General features: G+C 41.1%; 1 protein-coding gene across 1 annotated transcript in view; it reads right to left on the bottom strand.

The window, feature by feature from the left end:
• GPR158 (G protein-coupled receptor 158) overlaps positions 1–20,987 on the bottom strand; it is a 44,811-nt gene that overhangs the window by 10,665 nt on the left and 13,159 nt on the right. Inside the window, exons 2-3 of the mRNA XM_009082572.1 lie at positions 15,534–15,609; positions 9,892–10,130 (exon numbers count right to left, since the gene is read on the bottom strand). Of these exons, the coding sequence (XP_009080820.1) occupies positions 9,892–10,130; positions 15,534–15,609 (315 nt within the window). The remainder of the gene's footprint in view (positions 1–9,891; positions 10,131–15,533; positions 15,610–20,987) is intronic.

Here is a 20,987-nt window from a genome sequence, read left to right on the forward strand (position 1 = left end):
AACCTATTTCCTCACATTTTGCCTTTCTTTGCCAAACATTCTCTGCTCCCCAACATGAACAGCAGAACTGAATAGCTGAGCTAATTGTGAAATAACACACATACTCCACAAAACTACCCATGGTACATTCTTCTTTCTCTTTCTCAGCTGAAAAGCCCCAAATCTCCTACCAATTGAAAAGATCAGTTACAAGTGCCAACAGAGGCTGAGAGTTTGATAAGGTTTGGCTTCTTTAAGGGATAAAAATACACATATAAAACTTCACGTGCTGAAGTTATTCTTACTTAAACTAAAGAGTGTGGAACAAATTTTGCTTATTTTTAGAAAAAAAAAAAATCTGCTTTAAGTTTGAAGATTTACAAGTATTAGGGTTTTTTATATACAAAGTAAATGAAAGTGGAAAAAGTCACACCTCCACAAAAGCAAAACCAAAAATAAAACCTCAAACAATTTTAATTAGCTTATCTAAGTAGGAAAGCAGGTAGCATTTGATCTCCAGATCTGATTAATTCTGAAAATTTCACAATTTTCAGTTTCAGAATCATAGTTAAAGGGAGTTCCTAAAACAACAAGAGGCAATTTCAAAGTATTAGTACACTGGAGCATAATGTTTGTTTGCACCATTCAGTGCATAATGCTTTTAGAAAAGCTTTACATTTAGAGCAGAGCTGGAAAAAAAACACAATAATTAGTGTGACATCTGCTATGCAACACACATAGGGAATAGCTCTTAAAACACAAGGTAAAATAACAGAGTTCCTTTACTGGCTAAGCCAAACATTGCAATAATTTCATTAGCAATGACAAAACAAAACAGACTGATAGAAGACCAATTTATTATCTAACCCACTAATTAAACAGCTTAAATGTATCATGTAAAAGCTGTGCTTGAGGGAAGAAATCAAGTTCATATAATTAGCTAAAGACTATTAGTGCAATTTGCAACAAAAATCTGAAGGTGCTATAAAATTTTTCTGTATTGTTTTTCCAGATGGCCTTTTTTCCTTCTCGATATAAAATAAGGTGACAGATTAATGTATTTATTACACTGATGAAAAAGAAAGATCTAATTAACTTCAGATAGATAGATAGATAGATAGATAGATAGATAGATAGATAGAGAATTGAGTACATTTGGCCACCATACCGAAAGGTTCTTATGTACCACTCATCTCTGAGATCTAGTTCTGTTTATGGCACACTAGTGACTATTTTGCACCAAGTATCTTCAACAATTAAAATCTGTGAAATGTAATATCAAATGTCTATTTGCCTTGTGAAATAATTTTCCACTGGTGTAAAATAGTGACTTTCTGACCACTAAAAGACTATCTTAGCATACTGTATACCTGTCAAAACCAAACTCAAAGCTCAAAACACATGTTTGTGTTTCTCTAAGTATGATTTATGACAAGGCTTGTAAATTACCCTATTTTATATTTTAAGCACAAAACCAAGAAAACCTTTTCCCCTTCTGAAAAATTATGGAAATTCCTAGGAGAAAGAGCTGTCAAACAGCTGCTTGGACAGAACATGTGGAGTCAAAAAACAAAGCATAAAAGAGCTCTGAAAAAACCTTGCAGGAGTTACTCTATAACTGTCCAAACCAGACATTCAGATTTTGGGAGAAAATGTCTGATCGATAAGAGGTTAAGAAAATGGACAATTGCTTTAAAGGCATAAATGGATGTAGATATGAACGGAAGGCAGGAGATGAAAATGTAAACTGACCTCAATATGTCATGTGCACAAATGAATTAATCTTTAAATATCTCTCTTCCTAGTCACTACCTACTTCTTATCTACAGAACCTTTTATCTGGTCTTTGCATTATCTAATCAACCTGCTTAGTATATTCTTTGGTGGTTCAAAAAATGTGATTCTTCCTTGTCTTTGCAATGCTCATCATGTTTTTAGAAAATGAAGCAATTTGGAACACTTAGCTTGATCTCCCAATACACTTGGCCAGACTCATGCCTGTTACAATGAAGAGTGTGCCATGTCTGCTCACTTGAGATTTGTTTAGGCCATTGCTCATATTCTGGATCTTCTCATAATGAAGGACAATGATATATGTTCACAGTTTTTGATATGTATCTGCTGTCCGGAAAAGGACAGACTGACAGTTGCTCTTATTGACTTTATCAAACCTTCCCAGAAGATCTGTGTTAAATTTTACAATAGTAGGTTTTGCTAAACATGCTGTTGTCTGTGTGGCAAATTATTCTTTCATATTTAAAACCAGTACAAGGCAAAGCTGTGTCCACAGACAGCCTCTGTGACATTTCTTTCAGTGTCCATCAGGCAAGCTGCATGCAGCTTGACCTGTGCCTGCCTCTCCAGCCCCCAGCAAAAGGAAATCCTCACATTAATCCATAGCCACTTTCATTGCCTGCTCTGCAGATGTCTGTAATTCACCTGACTGCACAGAACTACAGAGCAAGATATGATGAGCAGAGAGCAATGATCAAAGCTAGTGTCCTCTCTTTCAAGATTTCAAAAAGTCATTGAGAGTCTTCTTACACTGGAATGAGCATGGGAAGAGAACACCCACAGATGACAAATGAAGGAAAGACAGTAAGGGCACAACTGTCCTTACTCCTGTAGGTGCTGTGTGATGGGCAAGGGGTCAGACCCAGCCAGCATGGGTTTAGGAAGGGCAGGTCCTGTCTGACCAACCTGATCTCCTTTTATGATCAAGTGACCTGCCTGGTGGATGAGGGGAAGGCTGTGGATGTGTCTACCTGGACTTCAGCAAAGCCTTTGACACCATCTCCCATAGCACACTCCTGGAAAAGCTGTCAGCCCATGGGTTGGACAGGGGCACTCTCTGCTGGGTTAGGAACTGGCTGGATGGCCCAGAGAGTGGTGGTGAACGGTGCCACATCCAGTTGGTGACCAGTCACTAGTGGTGTTCCCCAGGGGTCAGTGCTGGGCCCAGTGCTCTTTAATATCTTTACTCATGATTTGGAGGAGGGGATTGGGTGCACCATCAGCAAGTTTGCAGGTGACACAAAGCTGGGGGGGAGTGTTGACCTGCTGGAAGGCAGGAGGGCTCTGCAGAGGGACCTGGACTACATACATGGCTTACATATGAACTCTTCTCAGAGGCCTTAGTAAAGTACTTTATCCCTACTTCTACAGCTTTGTTGTCTAAGAACTGGACAGCATTCAAATAAAAATACCACACACGCAGCCTTAACTTCTTCTCTTTTGTACATATAAACTTCAGTTAACTCAATCATTTCTTAATAGACCAGAATCATTTAATGCATGTGACAGAGCATTTCCAGGGATAAATCAAGGCTGGCTAATGAAGAAAGCTCTGTAATTTGTTGCAAATGACATTTAGATGTCTAGTGAAGGAGAGGAAAGACCACAGGGGGAGAAAAGTGGTCTCGTGCACACGCACAAGTGAATTCTAACTTTGCCTGTGCCTCAAGCTCCTATAGATATGAAAAAGCCTCCACTCAGGGCCCCCACTAAATCCCAGCTTTGCCGAAGTGATCACAAGAGCATTTTCCTTGCTATTTGAGCACCAAACAAGGCATTTTTTCTGTGATTTGAAGCAGAACTAAGGATGCAGGGCTGTATTTGCAGCCAGTATGATCATACATAATATGTTATATATAGATTTGACTAAGCTCTGTCACTGAGCCAAAGGCATTGCAAAATGGGCACCCAGGTTAAAAGCACCCTATAGCCCTAATCTTACTGTGCCTTGGCTTTGCCTGTCTAAAATGGGAATAATGCCACCCTGTCATTGCAAGATGACAGTGGAAATAAATGTACCCATATTTGTGAAGAGCTAAAATCCTAAACTGTGGGTTTCCTTCCTGCCATGGTCAGGAAAGGAAAGTGAGTTATTTCAGACTGTCCTGGTCGCTTCTCATCCCTCCTCCCCTGCCAGAAATGCCCTTCCCTTGTGCTTCTTCACACCAGACTCTCAGTGGAGATGGCTTTGGACTAGAGATGCTGAAAGGAACTCCCTGGAGCTAGGACACCCTATGGTCACACACACTGTGCTCACTTCACTCTGCTGTCCAAAAGCTACTTGAAAAAAGAAGACACATCTGAAGGACTAAAGTCCATTTTCCTGACTCTGTATGATGTTCTATGTCTGATCACGTGCATTTGATTAAAGACTACCATTGTAGGCTAAGAACAGGCCACTGCTCTCCAGAGACAGTGACATGCTCTGCATCCATTCCTTAAACTAATAAGGGAAAGCCCATTAAAGCTGCAACTTGACTAAGTTCACTTGGTATTCTGAACTCTGCATTGTTGGTAAAACAGTACTGTTCCAACAGGTATTGGACATTTTTCCCTCAGGTTTTGGACACAAATTACTGATTACCACTCTACTTACATCCATAACACAGCTACAACAACTCATCTATTTCTCCATCACTCTTCACTAGATTTTAAATCCCGTTTACTGAAATGAAGTCAGCTATGGATCTGAAAGCACAGCTTTTCCATCCTTTCATTCACTCAGGGTGCCAGCTGGAGCCAAGCATGCTCCATTTTAAAACTGGAAAAAAATTGTGTCCTCGATTGCTCCTGTGTTGCCAGCCAACGCAGGCTCTTTCTGCATCGCTGCATCCAATCTCCCACCTGCAGAGTTGCACCGTGTCATAGGAGAAGCTTTTTTCTTCAACTGAAAGGATTTTCATATATTTCAATGAACTGTGATTACATGTATAAGTCTTTAGTGTTGAGTTATTCCCAGCAAATTATAAACTACCAGAGGTTTATCTGTCTCTTCTCTCCATATCTCAGCATCATTTTAATTAGCTACGCACAGCAATAAAGAGATCTATGTGTGGAGAAAGAATTTATGGTGCCAAATCCAGAATTTTTTTGTACCAGAAGTTCCATGGCCTGTGGCTGTGCAAGGCTGAGAAAGAAGAGTAGGGGTCCTTGGGCTGGTGGGGGGCACAGCATACTCTGTCCCCCTCACAGGGACATGCAGACCCATGGTCTCTGGGCCCCGTGGCTTGAAGGTGCCCTCCCTAGAGATGGCTTCTGCTGGCAGTGGAGACATATCCACTGACTTGAGTGTGAGCAAACATTCCTAGGAGTCTCGCAGCACTAAACATATGCCAGTGCTCAAGTCTAACTCTGGGAACTCCCCTCATTCCTGCACTTCTCTTAGACCTAACACTCAAGCATTTTTTTAATTTCTCTACACAGATGTGCTGTTTTGCCTCATTTGTTCCATAGCTCACTGTTGTTATTAAAGTCAGGTGGCCACTCTTTTTGTCCCCATGTGCCCCATCATCCTCTTCTCTTGTGTGTGGATGAAAGAGAGAGAACAGGATCAGAAAGATCTACCACTAGCAGCCGAAAACTGGCTGAGTGTGGGACCTTTTCTCTCACATCTTAAAGGTGATGCAAGCAAATGCCAATGGTGTCCAAAGTACTTGAAGCACTGCAAAGTATTGGAGCAGTACAAGTAGCAGATTCCAAAAAGGTTATTGGAAAGACAACAGGAAGTCAGAGCATCTTCCAGTGGAGAGACTCCTTACACAGGAGTCTTGCAGAAGCAGATAAACATGGCATTTACCAAAACATAAACACAAACAGGGTTTCCTGAGCAGAAACACTTTGTAGAAATCATGTCTATATACAGGGTATGGGATTTCACCTATCATGTAACATATCACAAGAAAAAGCAACATTACTGTAGGGTGTTATGCAACCCATACTGCTTAACCCAGGGGTTCTGCCACCACTCACCATCTCTGGTGCACTTCCTCTTGCTCTTCCAGATTTACCATATCCTACAGATGAGACACATAAACTGCACAGAGTGTTGATGATGTGAACTGTGGAAGAGGTGTACATGGTGGCAGGAGTGGCTTACAAGCAGAAAAGGGACAGAGCTGAAGGTACTTTGTAAAATGGTATTCTTTTCCTATTTCTGCTGCAAACACTTTATACAGCCCTGGTCTTATCATTCAGAGTAAGCTTTTCACAAGTGATCACTATTTTTACATGATACATTTTCTGATGTAAGAAATGAAGCCAAATCCACACCAGTGCTGAATGCTAACTAGTGTCTTGTAGTTGTGCTTTCCACTGAGAGGAGGCTATAAACAGTACTCTGAAAAAACAGTCCCTTGGTGTCTCAAGACAGACACTCAAAATGGATAGCTACTGTTGACAATTTGGGTTTTAATCTCTGTACATCAATGCTAAGGAGAACATGCTTAAAAACGCCCCTTTGGAAACGAACAGCTCTTTATTCACTGCATACTCTGAACAACACACCCCGAATATGGCATAGGGCCACATCAAATAGGGATAACAAAAAGAAATAATAATCACTCATTCACTGAATGCAGCAGAGGGCCTGTAGAAAATTTAATAAGGGGCCTCATAAAGATGTATTACAATGCCCTAGCTCAAAACTGTACAGGCAGTCTTAACGACCAATTTGTCAGAGTCTGTCCTGGCACCTCATGCCCTCTTTAGATGCAAAGATTATATATGTTAAACATCAGCAAATGAACAGTGGGAGGGAGTTCTTCTGGGAACAGACTGAAACACTCACTTTGTTCCTTTTCCTGGCTGAGAGCATGCAGTAGTTATGAGGAAGCCTCGTGTTTGAAATCCTCCTGATGCCCAAGACCCAAAGCATGACCTAGGGATGCATGGGCCATGGCAGCAGCTCAGGCCAGCCAAGAATCAAACACCTTCTGGGGAAAAATATCTCCCTGTGCTTAGTTAATACCTGTCATTCACTTCTTGTCTAAATAAAACACTGAAAAACACACATGGAACACATTGGGGATTTTAAAAAACCATCCTATCCATGCTTGGTGAAACTCTGGCCCTGCTGAAGTCAGGAACATGCACCTGTCAAGACTTCACCTCTGCTTTTTATTTGTGCTTGTGCATTCCTGTTTATCTCTCTGCCTGCCTTTCTTTCCTGCCTGTGGCTTTGTTCATTAAACTTATTATGTTGTCTTTTTTTCCAGTTTCTGGGAAGTTCTTTTAAATCCTGTACAGATATATGTTTCACTTATAGGATGTTTTCCCCTCAGGATAAAGAATAATAGTTTGATTTGTGACACTGCAAGCCCTTAGGTACCAGAAGTTTATCACTTGGGTTTTTTTCTAATTTGGAATCTGACTGTGACAGCTAGAGGCATAGAATATATTCAGGCCATAGGAAAAAGGCTTTGTGGGTGAGTGTTTTCAAGCCCTCGGGTCTCTCTCTACAATCTCAGACTGTCAACCATGCCATGGCTTGTCAATGAGACAGATGCCCCAACCTTGAAAGTGATGCAGAAACAAACACAAAGTAAAAAAAAAAGAACCTAGGCAAGTAACAAATAAGCTAACCACGAATATCCAACCCCAAGGAAAATGCACACTAACTTACATTACATTATGCAGATAAAATAAGATTTACTGAATGCTGATTTATCTCATCAGCATATCAGAGAGTACAGAGGCAATGCTAGAAATGGTGACAATCTTTGTGTCTAAGTCCCTATTTCTCTCACAGAGGGCATCCTCTTAAACTTGATGGAAATGTAAATATAAAACATTCACTGCAATAAAAGTCTCCGGAGATAGAGTCTAAGTAGCATGATTAGTATGGAAAATGCTTCATAAATCCCAACTCCAATAATCTCTGGTAGCATAAAGGATTCATCTCATTACGACTTTCGAACAGAACCTTGTTAATTCTCACTTCACTAATCTGCGACCTTGAAAATTCCCTCTCCTCATTTCAGTGAAGTGTTGACAGCTGAGTGAAATAGGGAAGTATTCCAGCAAGGGCTAAAAGTGACAGAATAGATCCCAAAACACTCACTAGCTTTATATAAAATACTGTGCCTGACTAAATTAAATTAAATAACAAGTCTTCAATATATTACCATCCACCATTCTTATTTTAGCATTTGAAATCAAATAGCATAATCTATCAATTAATTTAGCACACAGCATATTTTGCAAGGCTGCTCCCAGTCAATTATGGGAATAAAAGGGGTTCTGCATTATGGGCATTTCTTCTGACACATCTCTGAGATGAGGTATCCAATCTTGGAACTAGTTCCTACTGGCTGTAAGCTTTTCAAACCACTATTAACAATAAAAATCTTGAAGTGCATATGCACACACATATAAATATATACATAGACACAAACTTTAGTAAGATCTTGTAGGTGTACATCTCCTGGTGCCACTAATGTGACTGCATAGTTTACTGGAGATTTGCACAAGCATAACTCTGTTTATGAGGTAGTTTGGGTAAGAAGACAAAATGACAGAACATAAGAAATTCTGCCCAATTTGTTCAGGCTTGGGATCTCACTTTGCCTCTACTACCCTGGAGTGTATTTTGAAAAACATTAAAAACCATTCTAAATGTAAATGTACCTTACAAAATGATCCTTGTGTCTTCCAAAACTAGGCAGACAGCGACTTAGGCAATTTCTTACCAAAAAGGGCCTATTGATCATAATTAGGTATTAAGATCTGAATTATTAATTGCTACACTACCAGAATTATAAAATCCAGAGACTAAAAACACTTGTTTGCCATTATGCAAAAAACACCACTGTCAAAATTTTAATGCAACTGCACTGTCAAATGCCATAAAATTTTGATCCAAAATGGGTTAGTACAGATGACATCATCAAGTGTTTCACATTTAATTCTCTTTTGTTATTAATATCACAACATCTCTGGCAATAGCACTGTTCCATTACTGCAAAGTGCAGCCCTCCAAAAGGGCCCAAATTGAGATGCATTTCACTCCTCTCTCTGGAAGCATATGGACAGATGGGTTACCCATGTGCCTGACTGCCTCTGAGATCTTACACAAAGGAGAGGAAAGTGGAGCACAGGGGCACCTTAGAGCCATGGAAGCTCCTTGGTGAAGTTGGTAGCAGTGTTTTGCCCTGTGCATTGCCATGCACTGGCTCTCTGTACACCACTCTCAGAGGAAACACTTCTCATACCCACAGACCACTTCTGTCTATCTCGTCTGCACTCTCATGTGGAGGAGTCACCATTACCTCACCCTAATCCTCAGCAGAAGAGCTCTGTCAGTGAGATGTCAGTGAGAGAAGCAGGAAAAGGGCAGAAAAGTAAGAACATATTTCAGATTTCAAAACACTGATGTATTTGGGATAGTGGGTGACATGCCTGGGCTGTACTAGAAACTGCTCTAGGTGCAGAAGCACCAAAGCTGTGTGACCATTGGGAGAAAGCACATTACACTGTTTAACTGAACCCTGGCATAGCCAACCCACTTGTTATAGAGTTAAGGAAATATAAACGAATCATTTTTCTCCTTTTATGAGTTCTGCAGGGTGTAATTTTTTAGCTCCTGCCTATTCCACACACTGAGAGCACATTTAACCAATACGTTAAGTTGGTACATTTGATGTGCATTTCCTACTCCCTCTACTTTGATACTAATTTCTGTATGGCTATGAATGAGTGGTCCTGGAAATTCTTTCCCTCCTCACACAAGAGCTCTGCCCAGTTCTGTGGTGTAAAAGTAAAAGGTCTCCATTAATCTAGCTACAATTTCTGACTTCAATAGCAGAAGAGCTATTGAAGAGCTTCAGTAGTGCAAGAGCTAGATACCTTCTGCCTTCAAAGATGAAATGTCTTGAGCACTCAAACACTTTGTTGCTACAATCCAAGTTACAAACCTTTGAAAGTCAGAAGTTTCAATATATTTTCATTGCTTAACTTCTCAGCCCATTTAAAAAACATATATGCCAATATTTTACTTCCATAGATGCTTTTCACAATATTCAGTAGTCTGACAAAACTTTTAAGATATTCTAAAACAAGAAAAATTAAAAGGCAACCAAGATTTATTTTATAAATTAAAGACAAGCTAGAAAATTAACATACCAACAGCCATCATGTAATCCCAGCGGTCTATGAGGCACATATTGAAGATCAGGTGGTCAGATGTTTGCCCTTGGCCAATGAGTGGAATGTTTCTCTCCAAATTTTGGGTTATTGCAGAAGTCCAGCCAATGAGAAACCAAAAGACTACCAGAAGAATGACAGCCAACATCCTCATCACTCGCCCACCTGTCATGTATGGAATACGCTGAGCAGTTCGGGACAGGAATACCTTCAAAACCCTGAAAAATTCAGACAGTGCAGCATTAAGAAAAGCACTAGCAGTGTCACAGAATTTTCACTGTATTTCACTATCAGATTATCAGAAAAAAATCAACATTCTTTCCCCTGACAGTATGTACAAGAGTGATATTTGAAAGATTATAACTCTCACATTAATCTTATTCAAATGGAACTTATTGCTGCACAGAGGGTGCTACACAGCAGTCAGAGAAAACATTAGCTATGCTTATGTTAGAGACCCACATTCACATGCTGTGTTGTCAAGCTGTTTTGTACCTTCCAGCTCCTTGTGGAAGACTTCTGTCTTTGGAAAAGGAAAGGTCATTTCCATAAAGCAGCAACTATGTCTATAAGATTTCATTCTGTTTTGATGCTGTCTGCTCATCCCCAATCATGCTATTTCCAGAGAACAAATTAGTGCTTCTTGGATATTTTTCCCACTGTGTTTGACGCTGCTGAGACAATAACCTACTCATCACAGAAATAACTGTGGAAGGCACTTTGCTAATTAAGTGGTTTCTGATTTGTTTGGAGGAAATAACATGTTCTTCGAGCTAGAACAGAAGAATCATAAGAAAAGCTATACCACACATCAGACATGTATACCATGTAACAGCCACTGAACATGTAAATAAATATTTGGACTTACTATATGATAAGTTTACATGCACCAAGCACTGCTCAAGCAAATACCACCTGCATTTTCTATCCATCACACCTGCTAATGCAGAAGATCCTGCTGGGAGCATGAGAATAACCAAAATTTGAGGAAATTATCTCAGGAAGAGGGAACAGTTTGATTCTTCATGAAGCACAGAGTATCTCTTTCTGCTGTCTACAGCACAATATCTGCCAGAAGCATCTAACCTTCTCCTTGGAGCATTGCAGTGCTCCTGCCTTGACCCTGTGTTGTGGTTTAACCCCAGCCAGCAATAAAGCCCCACGCAGCCACTCCCTCACCAGTGGGATCAGGGAGAAAATTGGAAGGGTAAAAGCTGGAAAACTCATGGATTGAGATAAAGACAGTGTAACAGGAAAAGCAAAAGCTGCACACACAAGCAAAGCAAAACAAGGAATTAATCCTCTGCTTCCCATGGGCAGGAGGTGTTCAGCATCTCCAGGAGAGCAGGGCCCATCACACGTAACGGTTCCTTGGGAAGACAAACACCATCACTCCAGATGTCCCCCCTTCCTCCTTCTTCCTCCCCCCTTATATACTGAGCATGATGTCATATGGTATGGAATATCCCTTTGGTCAGTTTGGGTCACCTGTCCCAGCTGTAACTCCTCCCAATCTCCCATGCACCCCCAACTCCCTTGCCAGTGTGGCAGTACGGAAAGCAGCAAAGCCCTTGGCTCTGTGTAAACTCTGCTCAGCAATAACAAAAACATCTCTGCATTATCAACCCTGTGTTCAGCACAAATCCAAAACACAGCCCCACACTAGCCACTGTGAAGAAAATTAACTCCATCACAGGCAAAACCACAGACAAAAGCACACCCTCCTAAGCTACCAAGGATGCACAGTGAGGAAAGTCTATCTCAAAAGTTTTCATGTACCCAAAACTTTAGAAGCAGATGGGCTGAAGTTTAAGGGCTGTTTTAGAGACTGCGGTGAACAGTCCTTTAGAGTGAAAAGGTGAGCTGTTTCAGTGATTATGTCCTCAAATACACAGTGGTTCTTGATTCCTGAGCATAAGCATGTCCAGTGAATACTCTTGATATCCATGAAGGGACAAATTATCACTGAGGTTTAGGGAACTTGATTCTTTTTCAGAAATTTGAGATTTTAGATGCCCTCATCAGCTCTCAAGGTTCTTCAGTGTACCAAGCACCAAGACATCTCCCAAGTCATTCCACAGCCAGGCCTGCCATTTCAGCAAGAAAAACCTTACACAATTAACTTTTATGCTTATATTTGTCTTAGAGAAGGCAGAAGCAACTAGTGTTGCCTCTCAAACAACTATCAGGGCAGTGTCTTTTAAGGTGGTAGCACAAAAGCTTTTCCACATCCATAAAAATGAATCAGCATTTGACTACAAACAAAGCCTTCACAGTGTGCATTAGGTGAAGTCAGAGATCTGAATATGTTCAACATTATTCAGCTGTTTCCCTCCCACCAGCTACTCCACAGGGAGTCATAGTTTTTGATCTTTCCATGTTTGATAGATGTTCTGCTCTCCCTTTACAGATGCTTAGAGTCTTATGTTGGAAGCAGCTTCCCAAAGAGTTCAGGCAGGAGAGACAGAAAACTCCACAGAGGCAAGGCAGTCCACTTCTCTATGCATTGCTCAGCCACAGCACTATTGTTCCAGGACAGCACTGGTAAATCCCTCTATTCTAAACACAAAAAAATCAGGAAGCAAAGGTTTTCCTCCACCCTGTTATGAATTCTGGTCAATATTTAGCTTCTCTGATGGGAAGAAAAATCTATACTCTTTGTAGTTATCTGGAAAATTTCACATTTATAGCTTTTCATTTGAGAACAATCTCATCATACATTTGTAATGCAGGTTTAATAATTTGAGAAATCCTACAAACCAGCTGAGGACTATTAGAAACTTCTTGTATTTTGGCTCTCCAAAATCAGTTCTTGATGATTCTACTGAAAGTCAACCTGTGAGCCTTTTCTGGACATACCAAGGCTGGACCCATTAGATTTTTTTCCAATACTAGCTCATTAACTGCTGCCTGTGAGACAGCTCTCTAAGGGAGAGGGGTGGGCTGCTGTTATGTTATTGATCTAAGCACAGTGAAACAAACAACATTTTGCAATACAGTAGTCAAACCCCTCCAATTTGGATCAAACCACATTTCTTTTTTTTCTTCTCCTCTTTTTCACAAAAATAAGCATCCCCCACCCACCACCATTTCTACCTTGGACCACATGTTACTCAACCTTTACACTTCTTTTTTCAAAAATTCTCTTTCTGGAAAGCTGTAAGGAAAGTTGGGTTAGATTGGGTTAGATCTCCTTTTCAGAGATTATGGCATAGAAGTACTCAACCAGAACATGAGCTCCAAAGCTTCAATTCCCTCATCTTCCTGCCACAATGTGAATCCAAAGCTGCATTGCTCATCACCTCAACACTGACATTCATGTTCTGTCTCTTCTCATCTCCTGTGTATTGCTGAATGTGTACCAAAGCAGAGGCAAGTGTCCAGGAGTTTCCCCTTCCAATAGCATACCTTCTTGCTAGGCTGAAGGGTCATTGTCCTTCTGATTCATACAATGAAAGTTCACCCAACAGCATACCTTCTTACTAGGCTGAAGGGTCATTATCCTTCTGATTCATACAATGAAAGTTCAATATAAAAAACTTGAATCACTGCAATATGAGACTAAATTGCCTTGGTAACACATAATGTTTGATGAGTTCCCTCTATCAGAAATAGGGGAGTTCTCAATTCAAATTCCTGCCCTGACTTCTGTGTACTCAGTCCCCCTTTTTCACTCAGTTCCATATCTATATATTGGATTGAACTAGCTATCAAACAAATGAGTGAGAATTCTCACAGGGAGGCAAGAAGTGGAGGTGGTGGGGCACATCCATACTAGGAAATTAAATATTTTCTAATTTGGGTTTTCCCTAGCACGGGCACCAGTTGGCACAGAAAAGCCAGCACCCATACTATCATCCTCCAGCACAGGGTGGCTGCATGCAAACTGCCCACTGGAATGGCCTCTGCCAACTCATGAACCATGCTGGGAAATGGCATGGGAGCATTCAGGTAAGCACGAGCCAAGGGCAGGCCAGGTACCTCTAAAACAATTCGGCAGGACAGAGGATGGAGTTCCAGTGTCCAGGAATGCTCTCTGATGCTACCTACTTTATGAATATAGATGCAGCCCTGGATTCAAGTTCCTGAGCAAATTAATGTTTCATTATGAGAATCAAGTAAGGCAATGTGAACTGGAAAGACCTCTCTTCCTGTCCAATCTACCCTTCAAAATGTCTGGTAGCACCAGTCAGTGCCCCGGAAGAAGTTTAGGGCTCTGTTTGAGGCATATGGTCTCTCATTTAAGGCAGAAGAGGAAACCTTGGCATCTTCTAGGTTTTCTCCCACCTAAAACCATTCAGCATATGCATTTGACTTTTCTGTGCTTTGTTGGGTAATCAAACAATTATTTTCAGTGACATGTCATCAGCTCTGTTTACAGGCAGATCAGACAGAACACTGCAATGTGCTCTACCTGCTTTGCTGGAAGACACAGATGCCTTCAAGCAAAGCTTTGACCTAGAGACAGGTAGAGGCAGCATTAAAGCTGATATGCAATAGCCATCCTTTTCACAGAGTAAACAGAAGGCACAGTTCAGGCTGAATGAACTGCCTGGAGACCATTGCAGGTAACTCCCAACTCTGCTGGCTGTACTGCCAAGTCTGGGGATAAGCTATATGGTCTGAGAGTTTTCTTTGGAGTGCCTGGCTCCATATGAAGGGACAAAGGGACGGCTTGGTTGCAAACACTGAGAGCCAAGGGATGCCCAGCAGCAAGGAAGAGAAGTGATGCTGCAAGTGGATCTGAAGTAGAGGGTCAGAGAGTGCTGGTCTGCAGGACTGACTGCGATCACCAGCTTGGAAACAGTAAGCACAAAGCATGTGGCTGCTGCTGTAAAAGTTACATCCTGAGATGCAATGTGTAGTCTTAGAAAATAAATAAAAGCATATTGAATTTTCATGTCATATCAGTGATCTATGAACAGAAAAGATGGCCCCCAAACTACTGCTGACTGCATAAGCAGCAGGAACAACAGGTGAAGGATCCTGCTTTGACAGCAATGACCTGGCACAGTTTGCTGGTTTTTTTATTTCTAGCATCTGTCATTTTGTAGCTCTACTGAGTCATTCTGTCAAACTGTTCTGTTCCAGATTGATGATTTTTATTGTGATACGAAAGCTACATCAAAGAGATAACAGGTCAAGCTCTTAGGAAGTGTATTGCCTCCTATGGTGCAGGGATTATGTCCTATCTGCTTTTTCTGGAGTAACAGTGAATATGCCACTAGTTAGTTTGAGTTTGTAAACTTACGTGATTCTACTGAAAGTGAAAAGTTACCAGTGGCACATGTATGGCACCATGTCAACACAAAAGAGAGCCTACACCTCACACTTGACACACAAGCACACATACATACAGAAATACTGAATGCAGGGGGTTTTTCACATCATGAAAGCTAACAGAAGAAAGAACATCCACACTTCAGGCACAAGACCTCAGAAATCATACTTAGATGGACTCGTATCACCAGTTACCGGCTTTTGCTGAAAAGGATGAAACCCAACTGAGAGAAATGAACAGTTTTCTAAACAACTTCCCAGCTGAAAGTGTCCAAAGTAGTCTTTGTCTACTTCCCAAGTGCTTTCTCAAGACCTCAGCACAGAACAGACTAGAAGTCCACCACTGAAGAAAATACTCACTGAGGTTGGGATGATGTTTAGCTTTATTGATTTGGATCATACTGAACCTGAACAATCCTGGACAGAGAGGCATGTCAACAGCATGACAATGGCATGGCAAGACTGCAGCATATATATCATGTCCTCTCCAGTGAAAAGGTGCAACAACTGGATAAAGTTCTGGCAATTATTTGGGTGTATAAATACCTCTGAGAGACTCCATTTTGTGTGTAGCCCACAAATTTGGCTAAATACCACCGACAACCATGAAAATATCTCAATTCCTTCACACCATACACACAATAAATCATAGTGAAGATAACAGAAAATCTCCCACATTTTTCATTTCAGGAAATAATTTTATAATAGCAAATGCACTGTCAAGAACATTGCCATGAAAGGCAACAAATACTCAGAAGAATTGACTAACCCTTCCAAACGCACTGGATTTTGTAACAACACAAGCGTGACCTTGTAAGCCAAGAATGTCAATGGTGTCCTGGGCTGCATCAGGAAAAGCATGGTCAGCAGGATGAGGGAGGTGATCCTGTCCCTCTACCCAGCCCTGGTGAGGACACACCTGGAGTACTGTGCCCAGTTCTGGGCTCCTCAGTGCAAGAGGGACACGGAGCTCCTGGAGTGGGTCCGACAGAGAGCTACAAAGAAGATTAATGGGCTGGAGCATCTCTCTTATGAGGAAAGGCTGAGGGTGCTGGGCCTCTTCATCCTCAAGAAGAGGTGGCTGAGAGGGGACTTCATCAATGCCTATAAGTATCTGAAGGGAGGCTGTGAAGACGATGGAGCCAGGCTCTTTTTAGTGGTGCCAAGCAATAGGACAAGAGGCAAAGGGCAGAAACTGATGCACTGGAAGTTCCACCTGAACATGTGGAAGAACTTTACTGTGTGAGTCACTGAGCACTGGAAGAGATTGCTCGGAGAGATTGTCGAGTCTCTCTCACTGGAGATATTCTGTCTGGATGCAATCCTGTGCCATGTGCTGTAGAAGATGCTGCTCAAGCAGGGAGGCTGGACCAGATGACCCACTGTGGCCCCTTCCAACCTCACCCATCCTGTGATTCTGTGAAGACTGGCTGCACAGTGAGACTATACTAATGGTACCCTAAGCTTGCTCAATAGTTACGAGGTAAACCCTAGGTACTAGTAATACCAGAAACTGATAGTACTTATCCTGCAGGATTGTTTCCTCTGTACTGGAAGTGTGTCCGGCTTCAAATCCTCACCTGGGGGTCTGTGCTTAATAAATGGCAGTATTAGTATCTGATGGTATCCTGATGGTACTTTCAAAATTACTGACCAGATAATCTTGTGTATTGAGTGAAGAGAAAAACAGTGCTGTCCACTTTCCGTAACAAATTATATTTACTTACAAAAATGTGATTTTGAAAGTACAGCTTCCCTGACATCTTCCCTAGAGTTTTAAAATGATTTTCTATTGTGGAAAACTAATTCAATACAAATTTATCAGACGCATGTCTAGAAAAACAAGCTGTGAAGATGTATTTTACCTCATTGCCTGGTAAAATCTACCACTAGTAGGCAAAGACACACATGGGTCGTGACTTAATGCTAACCTACTCTCTACAGTAGTTTCCTAGATTAGTTTTAATGTTGCATGTATAAAGGTAATTCTAGAGGTGCTTAAGGAAAGTTCCCCTTCTGGATCAATGTACAGAAGACAAACTGCACTGACAGAATTTCCAAGAGTTTGAGCAGACTGAGGAAGGTAGGAGGGAAATCACATGCTGTTCAAGGGAAGGCTCTGGGTATTGGGAGGCAACAGAAGACCAATAGGTTTCCTATTGCAATCAGAACCACTCACTCACTCCCATGTGAGCTGCACTGGTCTCAAAGTCTCATGCATCTTTAATAACATGGAAAAAGTCTAAAAATATTTCTTGCTTTGATAAAAATGTATTGATTTGCAATAGCTTTAGCCTGCCAATCTGTAGGTAAGCCTGGGATAAGCAAACAATATTGTTATTTCTTTAAATGCAGCCTAGATTCTGACATTTTTCATGCCATACACAGGCTTTATTTTCTCCTTCCATCTGCAAGTCTAAATTCCCACCTGAGAAAAGCTCAATTTCCTGGCGGATTATGGATCAAAAAGCTTTCTCTGCCTGTAGCCAGTTCAAGAACTGCAGCTGGAGTCTTTTGACAGACCAGCTGAGGTTTGCTTTTCCCCAGTGCCTCCCTGCTCCTCAGCTCACTGCCCTGCTGCCTGCATCTGTTCCAGCTGCCTGTCAGCTCCCATTGCAGGAGACACTGAAGCTGTGTGTTTGCTTACTGCTTTCTGAAGTGCTTTTGCTTATATCACCATATCATCCAGGTTGGTCTTATCAGAAATAGGAGTTCCTCAATGGGATTTGCCCATCCCGAGTGTGTGCTGATGGATGTACTAAGCACTGGGGAGCTGAGAGGTAAGAAGGCTCAACAAGAGGACTTGGCGTGTCACGTAACTAGGTTTCAGTGATGCAGACCAAGTCTCCTTATTTATTAAATCCTCATCTGCTTTGTGCTAATTATCTCTTCTAATAAACCACTTACCGCACTAATACCCCCACGAATCCTGCTGAGATTAGCAGAACTACAGACTGCCAGTGAAACATCTGACACTCTGCTGTCAAACTCTGACGAGGCAGAGCTCTTACGGAGCACACCGTAAACCATTCGAGAAAAAGTCCATCAATCAATCTGTCCTGAGACAACCAGCAGTGACATATCACAGAACGGTTAGGGTTGGAAGGGACCTTAAAGATCATCGAGTTCCAACCCCTCTGCCTTGGGCAGGGATGCCTTCCACTAGACCAGTCTGCTCAGAGCCCCATCCAACCTGGCCTTGAACAAGCCTTGAACAACATGTCTCTTGTTTGTCAACTACTCAGGCTTAAGGCTACATCACAGTTGCTTTGGTAGCACCAAAATCAAAAGCTCATGACTACAGGATCTGATTCCTATAATTCTGAAAGTTCCGGGTCCTTGGGATAGGCACAAAGCCATCTCTTTCCAAATCTGCTACTGAATGGTTAACATAGCTATTTCAATACTTTCCTTCTGACAGATATGTTTAAATACATTCCTCACTCAGTGAAAAACAAGGTCAGCTCCTCAGACATTTTTCTCCATTCAAATTTGTAGTGATTTGGTGACAGAAACCTTAATTCACAGATCCTTAAAACTCCTCCTAGTAGTTTGGACTGAAGATAATAAATCCTTCACCCTATATAAGCTTTAGATAAGTTAGTTATTTGCTTCTTAAAATTCATGAAGTGGTTAGTATTTTTTTGTAAATCTAAGGCCACCGAGTTCTTTACCCTTAGCAAAGACTTTCTGAACAGGCAGCACAAAAGATCTCAGGGTCACCATTTATCAGGAAGCTTACACTGTGAAAACAGATGCAAGAACTGCCTCCTGCTAGTCTTTTCCTACAACAGGTCAAGACCATTTTCAATGCTTTCATTCCAAAATCTGCTTCACAGTGCGATGTGGAGTTGAATGTACAATAGTCAACTCCTCTCCTGATCCCAGCTCACAATGTTTCATTTAACAAAGGCCGATGAGCAAAACAAGGTGGGATGATAAACTCCCTTCCTTGTTAGTGCTGCTCCATACAGGCATTGTCTACCTCTGAAAACATTCACAGACTATTTCAACAACCTTTCAATTGTCAGAGGTATTTTCTAGTGATCAGCAATAAAGTAGCTGGTTAAAACCTTATGCCAAAGCTTGTAATTTTGTTCTTAAAATAGTCAAGCTACAGACAGGAAAGTCTTGAAATGGATAAACCCAAATCCAAACCAAAGTAAGTTTGGAAGTGGCTATTTATCTTGATACAGAAAGATTTTCTTTCCTTCCTTCTCCTTAGGTTCACTGGCAAGCATTGTACTTCTGATGAATGTTAAGCCCTACTTAAAAAAGGTAGTACCTTCTCAACATTCTTAATGTGCCAGAAAACCAAAATACCTCACTCCATTTAAGCTAAAGACAGTAGATAATCTGGCCCATCTGCATGATGTGAAAAGTTGCAGCTTTAATAAATATTAGCAATCCATTGCAGCTGCACTGTGCATTCCACCACTTTCATGAATGCGTTAGATTAATTTACTCAGGTACTAAATAAAAAGAATGCAAGGGTTTTCTCTGGATCAAAAAACAGTGAACAAAAAATTAGTGGACAAGTTGAGGACTGAACTATATATCCATAGCATATTTAGTATATACTTTCCTTTTTGAGAACTGCACTAAACAGTAGTCAGCAGCTGAAGGAAAACAACATCACCATAACTTCACAAATGTCTTCATGTTCATAGACAGATGCTTCATTGTTTTAACCTTTGTATCCCATTTCACATGTGGTTAATATGATACTGTAACTGTTAGTTTGTGTGTGCTACATTGTGGATTGGATGAGATAAAAAGATTTCAATGACAATATCTCATCCATTTAGTTATTTTTAATCCTAATTACATAGCAAGTTTCTACACTAAAGCAGCATCAAATGAAATGTGATGTTATGTGATCTCTTTTGTCTTATTAGCTGCTTTAACAACATTAAAAACTATTAAATGGTGCTCTTGTAATAATATCAAATAATTCTGCTGCTGAATTTTCTAGAACAGGATCTGAGATCCTACAGCTTGCAGGGCAGATGCAGCTCTTCATTTCACCCAGGCTGGCAGCTCCTGGCTGACATCCCAGAGACCCCATTAATGCACAGACCAGTGCAGGTGTTTGCATGGTCTCCATGGCTCCAGCAACAAGGAGGTTCCCCATCCCTGCTCTAAAGAAACAAGTATGTTGATTTAAAACACTTAACCACAAAGGCTGGGTTTGGATTTGTCATCACAGAAGCTTCAGTGACCCAAAGATTTCACTGAATACTCCACTTGCAGAAGATGAAAAGCAGCAAAATTGATTTCTCCTTCGGAGTCAAATTATGTTTTTCTTGTACAGTTTCTCATTCTGATGAGATTTTCTCATGGATCTTCAAACTCCATGTGACACCTGATATTAGCTATAATTAAAGATAAATTCTTTAAGCAACAACGGGGTCAGTAGACTTCTCTGACAGAAGTACTATTTCTCTGTCTGTCTATGGACTGCTGAGAAAGCTCAGATCTGGGAGACAGCAGCAGGTAGGAGACCTGGAGCAGATCCAAGAATCTGGAAACAAAATTCCCAAGAACAGAGAAGACTGTGGAAAGTTTGATGTAACTTCAAAATTCACCAAGCTGGATCAAATCAAGACCTGCCCTGCCCTGGTACAAAGTCAAGAATTAGGCACAAACACTGCTACTTCCTGATGCATCTAGTTACTTTGAGGTTTTTTTCCACTAAAAAATATAAATCACCTTGGCTGGTCAAACAGATTTTTTGCTGCCTTTTTGGAGGAGGTTCCTGCAGGAGAAGGTGCATATAGGTCAAAATTGTCGTT

The sequence above is a fragment of the Acanthisitta chloris genome, unplaced genomic scaffold (assembly GCF_000695815.1).
Source record: "Acanthisitta chloris isolate BGI_N310 unplaced genomic scaffold, ASM69581v1 scaffold19829, whole genome shotgun sequence".
NCBI classification, from domain to species: domain Eukaryota; kingdom Metazoa; phylum Chordata; class Aves; order Passeriformes; family Acanthisittidae; genus Acanthisitta; species Acanthisitta chloris.